Source organism: Nymphalis io, chromosome 23, assembly GCF_905147045.1.
Source record: "Nymphalis io chromosome 23, ilAglIoxx1.1, whole genome shotgun sequence".
Taxonomy (NCBI): Eukaryota; Metazoa; Arthropoda; class Insecta; order Lepidoptera; family Nymphalidae; genus Nymphalis; species Nymphalis io.
In genome coordinates, this window is record NC_065910.1 from 8,089,811 (window position 1) to 8,111,330 (window position 21,520).

At 35.1% G+C, this 21,520-nt stretch overlaps 2 protein-coding genes across 5 annotated transcripts in view; one reads left to right on the forward strand and one right to left on the reverse strand.

The window, feature by feature from the left end:
- Positions 1–1,114: 1,114 nt before the first annotated feature.
- The window catches only part of LOC126777500 (protein MTSS 2), a 230,495-nt gene continuing 210,089 nt past the window's right edge, over positions 1,115–21,520 (reverse strand). For 2 of the 3 annotated variants that reach the window (XM_050500512.1, XM_050500511.1), the window contains 14 exons: positions 21,142–21,234; positions 20,546–20,628; positions 18,932–19,043; positions 18,742–18,839; positions 10,165–10,282; positions 9,771–9,953; positions 9,124–9,227; positions 8,466–8,562; positions 7,268–7,606; positions 6,571–6,699; positions 6,279–6,410; positions 5,502–5,615; positions 4,666–4,784; positions 1,115–3,792 (listed from right to left, as the gene is read on the reverse strand). In XM_050500512.1, the coding sequence (XP_050356469.1) occupies positions 3,685–3,792; positions 4,666–4,784; positions 5,502–5,615; positions 6,279–6,410; positions 6,571–6,699; positions 7,268–7,606; positions 8,466–8,562; positions 9,124–9,227; positions 9,771–9,953; positions 10,165–10,282; positions 18,742–18,839; positions 18,932–19,043; positions 20,546–20,628; positions 21,142–21,234 (1,829 nt within the window). In that variant the 3' untranslated portion in view covers positions 1,115–3,684. The remainder of the gene's footprint in view (positions 3,793–4,665; positions 4,785–5,501; positions 5,616–6,278; positions 6,411–6,570; positions 6,700–7,267; positions 7,607–8,465; positions 8,563–9,123; positions 9,228–9,770; positions 9,954–10,164; positions 10,283–18,741; positions 18,840–18,931; positions 19,044–20,545; positions 20,629–21,141; positions 21,235–21,520) is intronic. The other variant, XM_050500513.1, reaches the window with a different exon arrangement.
- Positions 11,760–17,952, forward strand: LOC126777598 (uncharacterized). Of its 2 annotated transcripts, none has more exons than XM_050500670.1 (5): positions 11,760–11,878; positions 15,453–15,485; positions 15,960–16,149; positions 16,747–16,886; positions 17,228–17,952. In XM_050500670.1, the coding sequence occupies exons 1-5, from the start codon at positions 11,844–11,846 to the stop codon at positions 17,307–17,309; spliced, it is 480 nt and encodes a 159-aa protein (XP_050356627.1). In that variant the 5' UTR covers positions 11,760–11,843; the 3' UTR covers positions 17,310–17,952. The 2 variants fall into 2 exon arrangements, with proteins under 2 accessions (XP_050356627.1, XP_050356628.1); XM_050500671.1 differs by having other exon boundaries at positions 17,243–17,952.

Sequence of the window (21,520 nt, forward strand, 5' to 3'; positions counted from 1 at the left end):
TTTTTTTATTTTCAATTTTCGATTGACCTCAGGCATTAGTTCTCCAGGCTAGTTTAAAAACTAGATATTACTGATCATTAATAATTATGTAAATATTTACTTGTATATATAAATACTCAATATACAACACATATTAAGATAAAAAGACAAAACTGAAAGTCACTGGAAAAAGTTTGTTTTTTTTTTAAATTACATAATTGACTAAATGTCATTTTGACATTTGAAGATTTTAAGAGGAGTATAAAGTTGTAATAAAAAAGGTCTTAAGAAATAGTCTTTCGGCCGAATTTGTTTAATTTTATGTTATCTGTACCTAATGAAATAGAAATAAAGTATTTTGTAAAATAATTTCTTTGACGAGGATTCATAAATAAACTCTTTATAATAATAAAAAAATACATTAATTCTAAGTCAGTTAATAAATTATCGGATTTTGCAGATATTTTAATCTGCGAGAAGACTGATTATTCAACCTAATGGTTATTTTTGTTTACGATTATTATTTAGTAAAAATAAATGTTAGATAAATATAACCGTTGTTTTAATAAGCATTTTCCGAATACATTAATTGAAATATATATAAGTTGGTCTTGATCGGCATACAATGAACTTAAGAACAGCTAACAAATATTTATATAATATATATTTAAAATAACTCTATATTTTCCTGTGCATTCTCTATACATCCAGCGTTTATGATTATGTGCTCAAAACAAAATTATTTTTTGAATTACTTATGCATATTGGAAGAAGAAATCAATTTACACACGACGCCCATTTAACTCTTTAACTTGGATCTTTCTTCTGCAAGTGTAATCATATGGTCCAAATTAGCTTACAAAAATAAGTGAAGTACTAAGTAGGCGCATAACGCAACAAGAAACAAAGTATTGATGTGAAAGAGATAGCAACTACTGAAACAGTGATATGATTGTCAGTTGCGCTACACATCCACTCGAAGTACCGTCAGCTGTCACCTGTTATCTCTAACCTACCATATGTCACCTGACATGACTTCTCTTTATTAATTTAGCAACAATGTATATTGATGTTCCGCTTGCATAAGTGAGACATGGCTAGTAAAAACTACTTTATAGATAAAATAAAACAAAACTTGGGACAATATTCGTTTAATTTTCATCAATTACATACGCAAACATTACCTAAACACAATTCAATAACAGACTTTCTCGGAAAAATGCTACCATTACCATATATATATGTTATACTGGACTATATGTTATATATTTGATTGTATACATTTAAACGCAGACTATTGTTAACTCCACCAAAGCGAAGATGTATAAATTCCAACGATCAATTTTCATATTAAATAATGTATATGGGATATGTCAAAAGCTACCATTATTTTTTTTTAATATAAACACACTTATATACTACCATTTATTATCTGTGCTGCTAATCCTATATAGACGAATAAAATAATTAAAAAAATAAAAACCATACGTTAGAAAATATGAGGAACGAAGGTCTAAGAAATACATACAATATTATAGTGTTCTATTCGCGTAAAAAAATAATAAATAATACAGCGTTTCACATTTATCTAACTATCCCCTTAATGAAGTTTTATCTATTTTTATATAATATATGTATAAACATTCTGGCAAACATTTTTTACTTATAAACACTATGTATAGGATAAAAAAATTCAACTATTTCAAAATGGCGACATCGTAGTGCGGTATAGATTAAAAATGATTTGAATAAAAAAAAAACTACGTTTAAAAACTTAAAGTAGAAATTATGATAATATAAAAATCATAAATAACACAAAAGGACTTAAGATTGAATAACAATTACACTTTCTTTTTACCACTTACAAGATATTGTACGCAATACTTTTTTTTTTAATTTTAATTAATATAATGAACTAAATACTTGGAATCTATTATTTTCATACATTTATATTCATTGTAAAAGCCTTAAATATCAATATTTATAAAGGAAAGGCTCGAAGAACACAGTTATAGGAGTCATTTCAGTCAACTTTGTTGAGACGGAATAATGGAAAATAATAATCATCTAAAATGATGGACTAGGGCTGTCACAATAATCATATAAATCGACCTGCGATAAAAAGTTAAATACAAAAAGAAATTTATATTGAAAAGCATTAATGCAATTGGACAACCCTGAAGAAATATCTTCAGTATTAAAAAATGCAATAAGTTTAATAGAAATTTTTTAAATTTATACAGATATGCATTATATAAGTCATATATTATTATATGTAGATATGTTCGTGTTTTATCTAACATATTGTCCGAGCGTGTCGTAAATTTCTTTCAATACGTCGTGTATGGTGTCTTAGGAGATGAAATTAATCATTTCATTTGTAAGACTGTACTAATTTTTTGAATGTTATCAAAATTAGTGTTTCGTTTCGATTTCTCGATTACAATATCGTCTTTTATTTAAAAAAAAAAACTTTTGTAGTTCGAACACACCTGGAAAGCGAAATAAAGGTACATCCACACTTGTGAATATGAAACTAATTATCAACTCGTAAGCGCAGGTATGGTTGTAGTTTTAATTCGCATCTCGTAAACGAGGTGTATTCATTATAAAGTTTAAACACATATTGTAAACTTCTATACAATGATATTCGAATGTAAAATATTTAATTTTACAATTAAAAGTTGTGTCCTTTAAAATTAGGAAAATAAGGAAATTAAATAGTTCAGTTTCATCTTATTTTAGTAAAAAGAACTACGGAACTGCTGGCATTTCGGTATAAGAGCTTTTACACTATTAATAATGTCTCAAACTTTTAATTGTAGAATCAAATATTTATTATTGCCAGTAATAAAAAGTACAAAATTATTAAATTTTCAATATTGGCAACATAGACTTCGGACATGCAACATCGTTATAAGCTTATCCCATATTGTCTCTTTATATTGCTACCCAAAAAATATTTTTAATTTAAAATATATATATTTTTACAAATTTATTAAGATTCGGCCAGAAAATTTAAGTATACAATTTACATCCAATAGAAGACACACTTAGAGAGATTACTGATTTCAATATTTTGTTTATAGTAACATCGTCGCTTGGATAACAGAGTTCAAGTCGTTATACAGACTGTTCACAAAAATCTTACATTAACTTTGGCAACATTTCTCTTGTGAATAATAAAGGTTTGGTGTTGCGCGATGATGGAACCATTTACGAATTTCATCCAAAACATTTACATTACCTCATGATTTAATACTTCGGGAAGCTTGCGATGAATTACATAAAGAAATTAAACACAAAAACCCTAATGTAGCCAGATTTTAAGCTATGATCTTAAAGCAAAAACCACGTGGTTTTTCAAAAGGGACATACTTGCTCGAACACAATAAAAAAAACAAACGATAGGCACTTATTTCAATTTACAACAAACAAAATAATTTCAAGCAATCGAATGAAATACATTAAGTATTATATCAGATGAAATGTTTTAATACTTATTTTTATACTATTAAATGCCGATAAGAAAATTAATCAATCACAACGAAGTATAGCATACAAACGGTTTCCAACTTGAACTATGTTAACTAAGCAACGATATTTATATCATTAAAGCAATTCTAATAAACAGTTTAATGAGATTACAGACGAATATAGACTTTAAATACTTGATATACGATTTGTTTTCCAGTGCGGTTAACTTTAACGTATTTTCGGTGCTGATCGATCGTTGCAGAACTTATTCCTTCGTAATGTTGCTCCACGTTTGATCTGCTCCATCAGCGAAGTGTGACACACCCTCGGGTCCGGCTACAGATAGAAACAAAAAAATATATGCATTATTTTCTATGTCGATTCGTTTGCCGTTAACGACATTGTGAAACATTCTCTATATTTAAAGCTGGAAGCGAACGTGTCACCAGGTGGCGCTGTGCGGAGTCTGGTTGGTGTTCGCTGGGCGTTCGGGCAGTTGCTTAGTGATCGATATTTATATTAATGTATATAATGCAATTCGTAGACAAATCGAGAATATAAATAAGAATATAAAAACATTAGGAAAACACTGAAGCAAAAAGTTAAGTGCTCAAGACGTTTTCTACTAAATAGAACGGCGATGCCATTCACGCTAACTATAACGGTGTTCAATTCATTGTTAATGTAATAATGTTGCGCGTCAGAACTGGCTGAATATTTCATACCTTTGTATTCTTTAAAACGTTTAGTTTTTAATTATTTTTTTATTTTCTTTAGAGGAACTTAGCGGCTTCACATTGTACCAAGAGATTAAGGATTATTGTTCAAATTGAGTACAATAACGAATATTATTTCGTGTATAGCGTTAAAAGCGAATAATCACAGTCTATATACATGTACATATATAATATAATGACCCACGCATCAGCACATCTCCTGCCAAATATTAACACTTTATATTGCGTTTCAGATGAAAAAAATAAGTGAGTGTGTGTATATACAAGGTAAATCCCATTCCATGGACCTTAGGCTGGCGGTGCAATAGCAGTATAAGGAGTGGTTTGAAATTCCAATCCCTCAATAGGCGAAGGTGACCACTTACCAAGGGGTGATCCATTCGCTGGCCTCTCTCCTAGAAATGAATTGAAAACTTGACAAACTGCTCTATATCGTGGTTGACATAGCCGCAGTGTCGCGTGCGGGCGGTACCTGCGCGTGCGCGTTGATGCGGTCGCGCACGGAGCTGGCGCGCGCGGACGGCAGCTGCCGGCGCTGCAGCGTCGCCGACAGCTTGTCCAGGAACGCCGGCTGGACCGCTGCCGGGATGCCTGGAATATACGCAATACTTTTTTAATTTTTTCTAAATCTAGTTACGAATATTTAATTTAAGTCAATATATAATATTTTTATCAAGCAATTAAAATATTATCGTAAGTTCTTGGAATACTTTATTTTTAAAGTTTATCATGAAGCTTAAATTTGTATGTTACAATGCCCATATATCAGAAACAGCAAGTCGAGAACGATTGATAAACATATTTTTGAGTTATTTAGCCCGTGTACTAGATTTGTAGATTAAATATCATTCACTAATAAAGTAATTAACTTTACAACCCATAATTGCGTTGCGTCAGTCGATCTGACAAATTATATACAAGCACTTATCCTGTGTTCTTACACAGATAAGAACAGATATAATGATTATGATTATGGTCCACTTGACCAAGGGAACTAGCTAAGTCCGCAGGTAATATAGTGCATGAGTGTGTACGCAAACACAGATGCACTCTCTATTCCTTCACGCTCATAACCCCAAGAGTGTACATTTCCAAATTACAGACTGGGGACTGATCCTGAGAATTTTCCGATAAAAAATACCAGTAGATTTGTTCGACCCAACCTGGTGCTCAAACCGAGAACCTGGTTGTGCTGGATCTGCAGCACGATATAGCAACTAAATCGGGGAGCAGTCAACAAACAATGAAACATATCTATATATGTAGCGTGAATGTAATCGTTATATTTTAATAATGTTGAAACCATACCTTTTCCTTTTGGTGGGGAATCGGATGATGTAATGGTAGAGATGCCTCGCCTCGTCGTCCGCGGGGAGAGCTGAGGGGCGAGCTTAGCGCTCAGACTCGCTATTAAGCCACCATCTAATAACATTTCAAATGTAAAAAACTATAAATACATTAAGTTTCGATTTTTTTTTTCTTTTACCTTTATTTATTTATAGTCAGTCAAACATAGTTAAAATGACATGAAAGACAATTTAAAGACCTGACCTTTTATGACCTAAAGTTCCTTTGTGAAGTGTAGTGTAGTGTCATATGAAGGTATAGTTCCATTCTAATGGCAGGGTGAGACAAGATAGACTGACAACTTTGACCTTGAATTGATATCACATTCGAGTTTAACCAGTGACGAGAAAAGTTCTGAATGTTCAATGAATACTTGTTAGTATTTATGGTTTTTACATTACATTATTATATATCGCATGGTATATATAAAACTAAGGTTTGTTTTATTTTAATTCTGGGAAGTGGGCGGGTAAATGGGCCAGCTGACGTTAAGTTGTCACCACCGCCCATAGATATTGCCGATGTAAGAAATATCATCCCTTAAGAATATATAAGACGGTCTGTCTCGTGCGCCTGTAGCTACACTGGCTCACTCACCATTCAAACCGGAACATGACGAATTGGCGGTAGAATATGAGCTGAATGAGGTACCTAGCCAGACAGGCTCTTACAGAGCCCTACTAGCGAGTTCGCAGTGGATAGTTGAGGGTATAGCGGTAATGTAGCGGCGACACTCACGCTCGGCGAGGTGGCGCTCGGCGCTGTGCGAGCGCGCCGCCAGCCGCCGCGCCAGCGCGCCGCCCGCCGCGCCCGTGGCCGGCTGCGCGTAGATGCACTTGCCCGCCGCGAACTTGTCCGACAGCTTCACGCCTGCCGAGACACGCACGGACTGTGCTTACATTGGGTCCTTTCACGAATGCCCTTGCAAGGGAAATTAACTATCTCTGTTACCTAAGATACCTAACACCTTCCCCCCCCCCCCCCTTACACACGGCCGACGCTAAGAGAGGAAACTAGAAACAAATCTTACCCGTCTGTCCATAATGTGAATCATTGTTCATCCTCGGACCAAAGCTGGAGAAAGTATTGGACTCTCCGTAGCTTGGAGTCGAAGGCGTCGAACCGTGCGGTGATCCTTTTGTTTCACCGTAAATACCACCTTGAAATTAACATTAAAATAAGTTCTCATTAATACGCATTATATTTAATATTTTTAATTGAACTATTTCGGTCTTGGTAAATTATTACGCACCGATTTCTCTCCATCATTAGCAAGTTGACATTAGAGAGAAGAAGACAAAACATACAATCACTATATAGTCCAGGCACTATGAATATGACGCGAAATTTTGTCAGTGTATTGAATATTATCATATTTTCTCGAGCGAAGAAACGTTATCAAAGAATTTCTGAAAAATCCAATTCTTTCAAAGCCAAAATGGGTGACATTGTTTTAGCAAATTATATCTATGTAGGAATTTGTTTAAGAGTGTTTGTATGAAACATAATGGAGTGACAAATCACTAGTAAATTTCCACAAAAAGAAACAACTAACAATTGCGATAATTGTCAGCATCAACGCGAGTTTGCCGACGGGCGACGTCACCGCTGGTAGCGGACCGCGCGTGTCTTAAGAGTTGCGCATTCCAAAAGGTCGTATCGCATTCTGATTGCACGCAGATTATACCTTAAAAGACTTTATAAATCTTGATACAAATAATTCTCACCCGTATTTCCTCCATATAGATCCGAATTCGAGCTGTTCAAGCTGTTCTTCCTCACGAACATTGAGTTCTCTACATACGTCATAATCCTGTTCCCAGTCGTACCGTATATCGGGTTCAAGCTTCCTGAATTATTCAAACTTATAGTCGAGGAGAAATTGCTCTTCGCCTGTTGAAACGTGCTCAACTGAGTCGGGCTCTGCGATTGGCCGTAAGTTTGATTCGGATTCGTATTTTGGTTTTGATTTTGTAACGTACGCCGGACGAGTCCAGGTGACGCGGGCATGTGCTTCAATTCGGTCAATTGCTTTACTGTTTCAGCTACATTTATAGTCGGTTGTGCTGGAAATTAAGATTAGGTACACAATTAATTAAACTAGCAATGTCTTATTACAAGATGTTGATGTTTTCCTCTCTCATTAACCTTCTATCAGAGCCGAGATGGCGCAGTGCTTAGAACACGAGAATTTCAACAGGAAAGCGTTCAAACCCAGGGTAACATCACTGATTTGTATGTGCTTAATTTATATTTATAATTCATCTCGTTTTCGGCGGTTAAGGAAAACATCGTCAAAAAACTGCATAATATTCTAGTAACAGCCTGTTAATGTCCCACTGCTAGGCTAAGGCCTCCTCTCCCTTTTGAGGAGAAGGTTTGGAGCTTATTCCACCACGCTGCTCCAATGCGGGTTGGTAGAATACACATGTGGCATAATTTCGATGAAATTAGACACATGCAGGTTTCCTCACGATGTTTTCCTTCACCGTCAAGCACGAGATGAATTATAATCACAAATTAAGCACATGAAAATTCAGTGGTGCTTGCCCGGGTTTGAACCCACGATCGTCGGTTAAGATTCACGTGTTCTAACCACTAGGCTATCTCGGCATAATATGTCGAGAGGAAAATCTTCCACGTGTGCAAAACCGTTTTGTTGTAGTGTGGTGGAGGCTTTAACCCAGCAGTGGGTCATTTCCAAGCCGTTACTTTACTTTACTATTACTTGTGTTATAAGTGTAAAAGAAAATACTCCAAGAGGTTCAGAATGAAACTGCAACTCTCAAATCTCAACATCCCAACACCCAGGAACTAAAACCGGTTGAATCTAGATTTATCCAGATCAAACAGGTTATATTTTTACAAATAAAATTATATATGTTTATCAATTTCACTTTTATATATCATTACCATCTACTTTACCTGCACTGTTGTCGCCATCGGGTTGTAAGAGAAAAGCTGGTGGCGGTGGTAAGTTGTCCGTGTCATTAGTGTTAACAGGAGGGCTTTGAACAGTGCTCTGGAAAATATATAAAAAAAAAGCTATATACAAGAAATCCACATAAAATTTAATAAAAAGGTACACATTATTACATTACTGTTACAATATAAGAACCTTATAGCACGTATCTGTATATCGAATACTTTTTTTTATAGAATAGGAAGGTGGACGAGCATATTGGCCACCTAGTGTTAAGTCGTCACCAACGCCATTAGACATTGGCATTGTAAGAAATGTCAACTATCGCTTACATAGCCAAAGCTCCACCAACCTTGTGCCGGTAATTACACTGGCTTACTCACACTTCAAACCGGAACACAACAATACCAAGTACTGCTGTTTTGCGGTAGAATATCAGATGAGTGGATGGTACCTACCCAGACGAGCTTGCACAAAGCCCTACCACCAGTAAACAAAGAAATACAATTGATATAAATAATATAATTGATGTTTGAAATCTCACGCTTACTCGACTGACGCTCGAAGTCTCAATTAGCTACCTTGTACCGAGCGCTAAGATCAACAATTCCGATGGCGTTTCTTATATATATGATATAATAGAATAATATTGATACCGACCTGATACGGGGGCCTTTGTGGCCTCGATATAGACGAAGATCTCCTCACAGGCGGAGGAGGCTTGCCCACTGAGCTCGACGAACCGCGTCTTGACCACACGGACGCTGGAAATTATTACAATTTAAAATCATAACGGATTCATATTCTCTATTGTATATTATTGTGTAATAACGTTTTACACTAGACAGTGTTCTACCCATAAAAGTGTTAAATTACATTATGTAAATATTTGAATTCTCTTTAAAAAAAATCTGACGTCATTTTCTGTGCCTTTTTTTATTTTTAGCAATTCAACTGTTTCACCTGAATAGATGTTGCACAGAATTATATGTCATTCAACATCTCATCCAAATATTTGTATTGTATATAAATATAATGTGCTATTGTTTTATGTAATTTGTTATACAATACGACTATATACCAAACTGTAAATCCAATTCGTTTTTGTATTTATTATGAATTATTGTTTATTTTATTGTTATTAAATATTTGTGTAAAGTAGTTTTTATTTTTTTAAAGATTTTACAAATGGTTGGTTTGTATAAAACACGCATATATCATATCTTGAAAATTAAATAAAATATATAATATATATAAAAGTAATATATATTTTCTCCAGTAAATCTCGTCAGCGCGATTCAGCATACCTGACATAGACACGGGTCGTTTCTTCGGAACGGCCGGCTTCTTGCCGATCGTCGCAAACGTTGGCGAGTCGACAGCTTCGTCCAACGATCGGACCGCTTCCTCCAAACTTCCAAGCGATATCGAGAAGTTTTCTCTGGCTATCGCCACTGAGTCCCTTCGCAACGTCACGATCTCCGATTCGACTGGTTTACGCAAAATAATAGCATGCAAAGCATAAAAAACGAAAAAAAAGAACTTGACAAATCCTTTATAAATAAAAAAAATATAGCAAAACACGCACACAAAATAAAAAAACTAAAAATAAATTAAAATGAATCAACAAAATAATACAACATCAAAATGCAAACGAATAATGACACTATTGTTCAAACGATAAGATTAATATTTGCATACCGTCAGGATGTTGGATCAAATGTTGGTGGGCGTGATCCTCGGCCGCGAAAGCCCCTTGACTTCCATATCCACTTGACGATTCCAATGAAGATTCACTCGCACTGCTTTCTGAGCAAACCTGGAAATAATATTAACAAAATTATATTCAATCAATATACAATAAACAATTGGTCATTTGATAAAAAAAAATATTTAAAAAAAGAACGACAAAAATTCGTTATTTTATCTTTATTACCTATTAAAAAATAGGCGATCTATTTTAATTTTCGTATTACAGACATTTAATCAAATGAGATAAATATGCATAAATAAATCAATTTTAAAATTAAAAAATAGCTTTTATATAATTTGATTACTTTTTTATAACGTAAACAACATTTCTCGTAACTTTTATTCGAAAAACGAACGTAGTTTAATTACGTATTTTTAATCCATGCGAATCCTTCGCCAAGGTGATTTAAGTTTATATTATTTTTTCGTAACATACAACACGATACCTAAGTTCTCATATTTGTCATGTTCACAAAATATTATTGTTTTTTTTTGTAATTAAATACTTGCGAGATAGATGGCAACACTATTTTTTTAATCGATTGTCTATGATTGTGACTAGGGTGGATCGTTTTGATGCCAAAGTCAACCGTTATAGAAGACAATTGCATCTGTATGGTCAGTACAAATATTTTGAATTTCGAACAGTTTGTTGTAAGTCGATGTAATTTGTGCACGACTTCATAATAACTGTTTATGTTTGAAGTTCTCTTTGACTTTGGAACAATGGACTTGTTCCATAAAGATTGTGTGTAGCGATACTGTTCAACTTTGATAGTTTCTCTTCAGTATGATTAAATTTGAACGACCTGGTTGTAGGGCTTTGTGCAGGCTCGTCTGGGTGGGTGTCACCCACTCATTAGATCTGCCACTAAGCAGCAATACTTAGTATTGTTGCTTTCCGGTGTGAAGAGTGAGTGAGCCAGTGTAACTACAGGCACAAGGGTACATAATTAACACGTAACATCTCAGTTCCCAAACTTGGTAGCACATTGGCAATACAAGGAATGGTTATTATTTCTTACATCGACAATGTGTATGGGCGGTGGTGACCATCAGGTGATCGAATTGTTCGCCCCACCTTTCACATAAAAAAATAATAACGTTTGAAAATCTTAACATTAAAACGTAATACATTTTATATTTATGTACCACATATGAGCCAACGAATATACTAACTCCAAGCTCTTTTATCCTTTTTAATATTATAAACGCGGGAGTCTGTTTGCTTGTTTGTTACGCTTTCACCTTTTAACAAATAACAATCGATCATTATGAAATTTTAAACAAACAGTACAGTACACAGTACCTACACACCCCCTCATACGCGGGCGAAGCCACGGGCTAAAACTAGTCAATTTTATAATCCTGTACAGTATAATAAGCCTTATTTATTAATATAATACCAATAAATAATGACATTTGAAAAAGGAACACTTACAGCTCATTAAGTAGCAAAATTTGAACATCTATAATCAAATATCAAGACGTATCGGTCGAACGATTGCGTCGTACTCGAATGGTCTCGCGATAAAAGACGCGATTTTACAACCCGAGACGAATTCCGTTCATTCTCTCAATCAAACTTCATGTGAATAGTTATTATAATCAATTTGATTAAGAAAATAATGAAAAGTGTTCTCAAATACACAACGTATATCACGTAAGTTGCTTACTATGAAATTAATTATGATATAAATAAATAAAAAGTATAATGTTTGTCTTGTAAATACTATCTTAACACTGCCTCGTTGGTCTAGTGGCTTGATATAAGGCCGCAGACCCGGAGGTCCAGGGCTCAATTCCCAGGTCGGGCCAATATAAAGTTATTGGGTTTTTCAGTCTTAAAATTAGTAAAATTCTCAGTAGCAGCCCGGAATCTGAAAGTTGGAATTGTGTACACTTCCGTGCCTCGAAAAGCACGTAAAGCCGTTGGTTTTGCGCCTAACTCTTTCCGGTGGTGTCGGATTGCCGTCCCATCGGATTTTGAGAGTGAGGGAAGAGAGAGTGCACCTGTGTTTGCGCACACACTTGTACACTATAATATCTCCTGCGTAGTTAGCTAATCTCTCTTGAGAATGACCGCCGTGGCCGAAATCGGTCTGGAGGACATTATTATTAGTATGTTAACAATATTAGAAATGCGAAAGTGTAATAGTTTGTTAATTAACTTAAATAATCAATGGATCATCTTTAAATTTTGCATACTCGTTTTCAAAAGTACAGAAAAGGAAATAGCCGATATTTTTGCATTTGAATGTCCCACTGCTGGGCTAAGGCCTCCTCTCCCATTTTGAGGGAAAGGTTTGGAGCTTAATCCACCACGCTGTGCCAACGCGGGTTGATGGAATACGCATGCAGGTTTCCTCACGATATTTGCCCTTACCGTCAAGCACGAAATGAATTATAATTAAAAATTAAGCACATGTAAATTCAGTGGTGTTTTCTCGGGTTTGATTCCACGATCATCGGATTCACGCGTTCCTACCACTGGGCCATCTCGACTTCTCTAGAATTTATTCAAGCATTATGTAACAGGCTGTTTCGTAACGTTATTATATAAACACACATGATTACTTAAATGAAATTTTATGTGTAACGCTGTCAGTAGCTCTATTGTATGTACTACAAAAGTATTAACTATTTAATATTTACGCTGCAATCTACTTCCTTAATACATTATAAACTATCGTATTCATTGGAGATATAAAATAAACTGACCACATCACATTTAGATCAGATCTGACAATGTATAAAGACGTATATTACTACTCGGTACCGACAGATGGCGTTGATTGAATTTGTTACATTCCTGAATCGCGCTTTCTAGATTCGCTACTGAATTACATAGTGTTTAAGTTATAAACGTATAAGGATCAATCAAAATTTAGCTCTGTAAACTGTGAAAAGGTCTTCCTTATTTTTATTTAACATTAATTCCTAGATATTTTAGTTCGGCGTAAACAGACCAATCACATTTTTTTAGATTACTAATATATACCAGTTTAATCCAAATAAGGATAACTACAAGTTATAGTTATATATTACTAAAGAAACTTTAAAAAAGCTTTAAACAGTTTTGGGTTGTAATATTTTTGTCTGTGTCTATAGATATTATAATTTCGGTGATTATAATCATTATATAAAATGTATTTATTAATTTATTTCGTTTGCAAAACTGTATACAATAAATTGGCCGGTATGTAGATATACACAGTAAGTCTATATACGAAGAATTAATTTTATCCTAATAGATGCAAACGCAACGTGCAAAAATATAAAATTAACTTAAACTTACTAGCAGAATATAGTAATATTGACTGCCTGACTTACATCGCACAGCCCTACTGGGGCTAGCACGATGAAACTTGGCTTTTAAAACGGTTGCTTTTACACGGTACATTAAAAGAAAATAATGGTTTTAACCCCTAAGGCGTTGTCCTAATTTGCGAAGATCGCCCGATGACACGATGCGTTCTCGTCATGCGATGAGTTCAAACATACAGATTTCATCAGAGTATCCTATATGAACCCCGCAAGTAATCGTGCGAGCACATGAAATGCTTAATAACGATCGTACGATTCGTTTGATCGTGCAATCATGTAATCAAAGCAACAGATCTCTTTTGAGTGTCCTAATCGGTTACCTACGCGATGCGTCGACGCGCGAGGGGCGCGGGATGTTTCTTTTGACATGGACAAATAATCTTAGAAGTCTTCTTCGTTATTTCGTACATCATAATAAAAGTTGAAAAATTCACCGCGCAGATGCCTGGATCTATAAAGTATTTTATGTTGTCTATGTTTCCTTTTTTCAATGTCATTTGCAATTTTTAAAGCAATATTGCCCGACAGCAAAAACTGTGCATCTCTGTAAAGAGCCATCGTTAAAGTGGCGTGAGCGCCAGCCATCGAGCGACGGCATCACACGATGGACATCGCGCGATCTATTAGGACACCTGTTAGGTCATCGCACGACCACTTTGATCGTGAGATGAAAAACGCATCGCGCCATCGTACGATCGCTCCCAATTAGGACGCCGCCTATGGTAAGGATAAAGGGGGTGTAAGTTTGCTTGAAAATCAATCCTGAATTATGACGAGCGAAGCCGCGGCCAAAGCGTTGTGTAATTCACGTAAAAACTAAACACCGAATCGAAATTGTATTTGATATCACTTATTATAATTAAAACCGAATACCAATAAATAATCGCCATACTGTAAAACAATAATGTACTTCGCTATGCTAGTTATTATGGTTAGTAATCCAGTGTAATTACACCGCTACAGCGTATCGACAGTGTAAGATATGGTTTGTGATTCTGATTAGATTTCGGCCATGGCGGCCATTTTCAATAGCTAGTGAACTCGGCGTGCCGTAGTATAGTGCGCAACAAATGCACTCTATTCACTCACTCTCATAATACAATGGGACGTGAAATCCGATCCGGGATTTATAACTGCATAGACCAACGTAGCCATTTTACTTACACATATTATTTACATCGCTAATATATATGAAGGAGTAACCTTACAAAAAAAAAATGTTTTTAAAAAAAAAACCTCCCGCTGATATTCTTTCGCCTGTCCTTAGGTCTAAAGATGTTCCTTTCCGAACCGGTGGTATATTTTTAAGCAATCAATAATTATAATGCTTCTACCTATACTAATATTATAAATGCGAAAGTAACCAGAGTTTCGTCTTTACGGCTAAACGACAAAGCCGATCTTGTAGAAATTTGGTATGAAGCCAGCTTAAACCCTGAGGAAGGACGTAGGCCGTAACCTACCGTAACAGCCTGTGAATGTCCCACTGCTGGGCTAAAGGCCTCCTCTCCTCTTTTTGAGGAGAAGGTTTGGAGCTTATTCCACCACGCTGCTCCAATGCGGGTTGGTAGAATTCACATGTGGCAGAACTTCAGTGAAATTAGACACATGCAGGTTTCCTCACGATGTTTTCCTTCACCGTAAAGCACGAGATGAATATAATCACAAATTAAGCACATGAAAATTCAGTGGTGCTTGCCCGGGTTTGAACCCACGATCATCGCTTAAGATTCACGCGTTCTTACCACAGGGCCATCTCGGCCGTAACCTAACACCGGTCCAATCCACTAACACGCGGGCGAAAGCTAGTATTTAATAAAAAAAAAATTACTTTGACTGAATAAGCGTTAAGCATATCAGCATCACAATTTTTACCATTATTCACGCATGATTGATTCATTACGTTACAGATTTGCGGTGAACGTCCTCATTTGTTTGGGATGGTGAGTCAAACTATTCATCAGCTATTGCATAAACACATTTATCGCTTTTGTGAAAACCCGTAATACACAAGCCTATGAAATAAATATAAACACATTACCAACTAAATGGTGGACGAAATCCACTCATATTAAGGATTTGGATATTTTCTACGCTGATTCATTGTGAATTTGAGCCGAAACTCTGAGGTTTCCTTACGAAATTTACTTTCCTCACCGCTGAGCATGCAAAAACAATCACAAATTAAGCACGTATAAACTCTATATATAATTTTATGTACTTGTTCGGATTCGAATCCATGACCTTTGGATAAGTGATTCCACCAGTGATATATCCACTGGGTATTATAGGTTTAAAAATAATATATCTTTTAAATAATATTAATAAAATAAATACAAAGAATTCAACACATTAGAGACTGAGAACAATGATCAAAAATCCGTTATAGAAATTACAATTGATAACTTAAATTACAGCCCCCACGAAACGGAAAATGTGAAGGCTGCATACAAATCTGGCGAAGCGTTCGAACAGAATATGCCGATAACACTCGAGAACATCAAGAGGAAACTAAAAGAAAGCGGCATCTTTAACTGGCAGGACCCAAAGTTGACTGATCGAGAGAGAAAAGAACTTACCAAGTTATTCGAAGCTGTTGAAATCATGGTCCGTTCTTTGTTACTATGTACCTTAAGTGTTACTGCCATCTGCCAACCAACCAACCAGCCAATCAACCAACCTACTAACCAACCTCTTTCAGTAGAAGAAAATCGTCTATATTTATTCCAATGACAAGAGGAGTAAATTTATTAGCAAGAGCTATTGCTCTGCAATATTATAAGCTACAAACAGTTTTTGTCATTAATATATCTACTTATACACCTTTACTTCCAAATTTCCGATAACAACTTTGACAACACTCAAAACGATATATTTCACAAATCCATGACTATTTTACAATTTTACAAATATCTATTGAAAATTTCAACCGATATTTAATTTCAATTTAAGAAAAATCTTTTATTAATGTTTACTCCTATTATCGTTGGAATCGGCTATAAGCACGCAACGCGGTCGTACGGATTCATAAGGTTGTCACTCTTAAAATATTTTAGGTGAAAGTCCGAATCATTATTAGTTAAATATGAATACTCCTACGACACTGTTTACACCCCTGTTTATAGGAGACCTATAGACCTATATTTATATATACTTTTTGCTGAAATACTATAATGATGGTATTGACGTATATAAATGTTACAGACAACATCCCGTGCTCGTCAGCCATCGAACGTTCAAAACATATTCTATTCTTTACGGATGGTCGAGAGAGCGCTTAAGAAACAAGTGAAAGAGGGGCAGATATCAGATACATTGGCTGCGAAATTCCGCTGGGAAAAACTGTAAGTAACGACGTGTTCCATTTTTCATAAATAACTGGCAGTAAAATAAAGTCCACAGACATTAAAATAAATTTATGTTTAAATTTTTGATATTTTTTGATACAACAGTTGCACTTGTAATTTTTATGTGTCGAAATGAGTTCAAATCCGGGCGAGGATCGTTGAGTTTTCAAGTAAAATATCTATATATAAATAGACAAAGACAAACAAATCGTTCCTTTTTTCCTCTGCTTCATGCTCTGCTGCTGCTGCTCTTTGCACTAGAGTTAAGTGGAGTTAAATAAAAGCTTATATAAACAAATAATTCTCACAATTTAGAACTGATATGCTATTCATTTTAGGTTACCACGACGCAGACAAGAAAGGTCGACATACCATTTAGATAAGAAGACGAATATGAGAGTTTTCAACATAAACAAATAAACATAGTTGCATTAATGTATAACGTAAGATTAAATTTGTAAGAGGATATAAATGAATAAAATAAGGAGAGGCTCACTGTAAGGTTAAATCATACCAGTGTTGCCAGTTAAGCTTGTAAAGTTACAATTTTGTGGTGAAAGTTACGAATTAATATTTTTATAAATTATTTTCAGATATTGTTTTATATACTTATTATTATATTTAAATTTTTTGATAAAAAATTAATAGCGTGTTCAAAAATCAGTACGCGTTAATAGAACTTAACTAATTTTAAAAATGACTACATGACATGATTACTGCTACCATGCGTCCCGTTTTAAATGGCAAAGTCCCGATTTCAAGCCAATTGTACTACTCTCTTCACGAACCTCTAAATCTAATCATTCGCACTCTCTTTCCCCTTACCAACATATCTTCCGTCTTTGTTGCTAGACAAACTAACAAAGGTATAGAAACGTGACCTTAGAATTTGCCCTGTTTTGCCGAGGAAGTTAAATTTAAATTAACAACAAATCATAAGATTTTGTATTATTAGTTATAAAAGTCCTCCTCATTATTTAATCTAGGCTTAAGATGAAAATCGATTTGTGCTTATTAGTATTGGTTTGTTAAACTTAACCGATTATAATAAACATTTCTTTGTAAACAACTTTGTTTTATTATGTCGTTTCGCGTCATACATATTAATTGATGTGAAAAAAATAACACGAAAATAAACTGCATTTTTATTATACATTAACATAATTTCAAGGTAATGTATTATGTAAAACATTTCGATATATTCAATGAATATAAGTTAGTTTAGTAATAAAAATAAATCTCAAAGAATACTTTTTTTTTAAAGTATTTTTTTTTTTTTTGGTTTTTGAACGATACACGACAATACAGTCTCAAAACAAACCGACAAGTGAAGCGCTAAACATTATCCGTATAGGAGCGAATAGTTCGTGAAATAATTATTCAGTGAAAAATGGCCCGAGTATTATAGTACTGGTGGTAGGACTTTGTGCAAGCTCGTCTGGGTAGTACCACCCTCTCATCAGATATTCTACCGCAAAACAGCAGTACTTGGTTTTATTGTGTTCCAGTTTAAAGGGTGAGTGAGCCAATGTAATTACAGGCACAAGGGATATAACATCTTAGTTCCCAAGGTTGGTAGCGCATTGGCGATGTAAGCGATGGTCAATATTTCTTACAATGGCATGTCAATGGTGTTAGTGACCACTTAGCATCAGGTGGCCCATATGCTCGTCCGCCTACCTATTCTATAAAAAAAAAATAGGCGAGAAAAGAAACGTCATTCTATACCACTAAATGTTATGATAAAAAATAACTTTATCCCAAAAAACATTTTTAAATGTTTAAGTATATATCTACAGTAGTAGGTTAGTTAATATTATTGCTATATAACACTAATCACAAAATCGTTTACCTTTTCCTGTTGAGGATATTCGGCGTTCTGTTGCTGCGCCCGGGAAGCGGCCATGGTCGCGAGCTCGGACATATTCACGTACAAGGCTTGTGGCATTTCTGTGACGACAAAAAGACGACATTAGAAAAAAAATATGATAAAATTGAAATTAAAATATAAAGTCTCTAAATACTTTATTATCCGGACAAACCTTTAGCGAGATGCGGCGGCAACGAAGACGGCTTAGCTGGCTTGAACTCAACGTGAGCGATGTTGGAGTTTGTCTTTGCGGGTACCGACGGCCGCTCTAAAGACGAGCAGCGCTGTATACGGGGACAGTAAAATTACTAATATTGAAAGAAAACCTCTCTTATTGCGGAGAAGATTTGTTTCGAGTTACTTTTTTAAATATTTCTAATTGATTGGTGGATAGTGGCCACCTGAAGGTAAATGTGCACCACCTCCCATAGACAATAGCACTAAGAATGTTTGTGAATATAAATGATTGCGCAAATACAATACAATTCAATTAATTTCTGTAAATAAACAACATTGCAATGATAAGTGTTCCATTATTAAAAATATTTAACATAAGTTGTTTACATTTAATATTATAAAATATTATAATTATTTTTTCTTTATGATTTCTATATCAGATAATAGAGAACACAGTAATTATTAAAATTTGATTTGTACAATTTAATTCAACAGTAACAGTCCCGTTACCCTTTTTTTATTTGTACCGTAACAGCCTGTGATTGTCCCACTGCTGGGCTAAAGGCCTCCTCTCCTCTTTTTGAGGAGAAGGTTTGGAGCTTATTCCACCACGCTGCTCCAATGCGGGTTGGTAGAATTCACATGTGGCAGAACTTCAGTGAAATTAGACACATGCAGGTTTCCTCACGATGTTTTCCTTCACCGTAAAGCACGAGATGAATTATAATCACAAATTAAGCACATGAAAATTCAGTGGTGCTTGCTAGGGTTTGAACCCACGATCATCGGTTAAGATTCACGCGTTCTTACCACAGGGCCATCTCGGCTTTTTGTTTTTTCGGCTTTTTATTTGTACTATGTACAATATATTTTCTCTTTAAAATGTTCTATAACAATATTAGATTCTAAATATAAAGATCAAGAATTCTGTGTGTTTTATGTTTGTCATGTGACCAGAAACTTTTATTCACATACATTTAGTAGAATTTCAGATTTTCGATGTTTACCCATTATCTCGCAAAGATTTAAAAACTCAGCGGGCCATCCTGATATGGAATCTGTTCGCGATTAGGATTAACATAGCTAACATCCACAGGGTGATTAATGCAAACGCAGATTGCTTGTTCAAAACCCGGGACAACTGAATTATTATGCGCTCAGTTAGTGTTCCTAATTCATCTCGAGCTCGATGAAAAACGATAAAGGAACATTTCGTGAAAAAGCCCCACATAACATTTCTAAAGAACATCTGACACATGTGCTGTATAATACGTTTGTAAGATCTAATTTGGAATTCGCTTCAACGGTTTGGAATCCACAATACCCTAAGTATATTATGGCTATCGAAAATGTACAGGATAAATTTATTAGAAGATTATTCTATTAATAAGCTTAATATTTTGTCTTATTTTGTTACCAAATGTTTGTGTATTGCGACTTATTATGTTATCAAATGTTTATGTATTATATTATGAAGTAAGATACGTACGAATAAATATTATAAAATAAATAAGTAAAAAAATAAAAAATAAATGTGTATTCATCGGCTCGAATTCGAGCAGAGTGGGCGAATATGGGGGGGGGGGAGATGTAACGTGGGGGTACTCACGGTGGGCAGCGGCGGGCGCGCGTAGATGGCGGGCTCGAACGTGTGCGCGCTCAGCGCCGCCCGCCCGTGCACGCGCTCCGCGCCTGCAACACACGCCCTCTCTCACTCTAGCTAGCGGTTGATGTTATCTTGCATCTCACTCGTACCTATCACTACAAGAGCTTACTCGTACTAATAAATACATTCGATGGTACATTTTCTATACTGGTACAAACCCACTAACAACGGTAAAACATTCATTCAATCCTGTCGGTATGTAGTCATCACCGCCCTTAGACAGTGGCGATGTACGAAATAACCATTCGGCACATCGTCTATTCGCCAAGCTTAAGAACTAAGATGTTATGTCCCTAATGCCTGCAGTTACACGGGCTTACTCTCTTTTAAACCGTAGCACAATAATACTAAAAATTACTAATCGGCAGCAGATTATTTGATTAGTTGGTACTGACGCTTAATGTTCATTAATATTCAATACATTCGATATAATAAGACTATTTTAAAACAAACATAAATAACAATAACTCTGTACGTATTATAACACTTCATAATCTTGTTGCATATTACAAAATTTATTCATAAGTAATGGAATTTACCCGCTGATATTGTATGCGGTCGACCCCCCATTATTGCGGAGGCGGCTCTCTCGAACTGGGCCGTATCTTTTAGATCGGGCCACGTCGCCGAAGCTGAAAACACACACATTGAATACACAATTCGTAAGCAACATTTTAAACTAGATGACAAACCACAATAATAATCAAGTTAGCCGAAACGGGATACTTGTTAAATATTTTCTCGGTTTTAATTTTTTGTATTTTGATTGTTGGTTTTGGTGTGCTAATTTTAATGATTACACAATTATTGGTATTTTTTTTGTGTGTGCAATACCCATGTACTAAATTAGGCTTCATTATTTTAATGATTACACGACTAAGTTAAAAAGTGATTTATGAAACAGTTACGGGCCAAAAT

Excerpts from the sequence above, each read along its gene's own strand:
- LOC126777598 (XM_050500670.1), top strand. The coding sequence starts at position 11,844 with ATGAAAAGTGTTCTCAAATACACAACGTATATCAC. Across the intron at positions 11,879-15,452 it reads AAATACACAACGTATATCAC|ATTTGCGGTGAACGTCCTCA; the intron begins GTAAGTTGCTTA and ends ATTACGTTACAG. Across the intron at positions 16,150-16,746 it reads TCGAAGCTGTTGAAATCATG|ACAACATCCCGTGCTCGTCA; the intron begins GTCCGTTCTTTG and ends TAAATGTTACAG.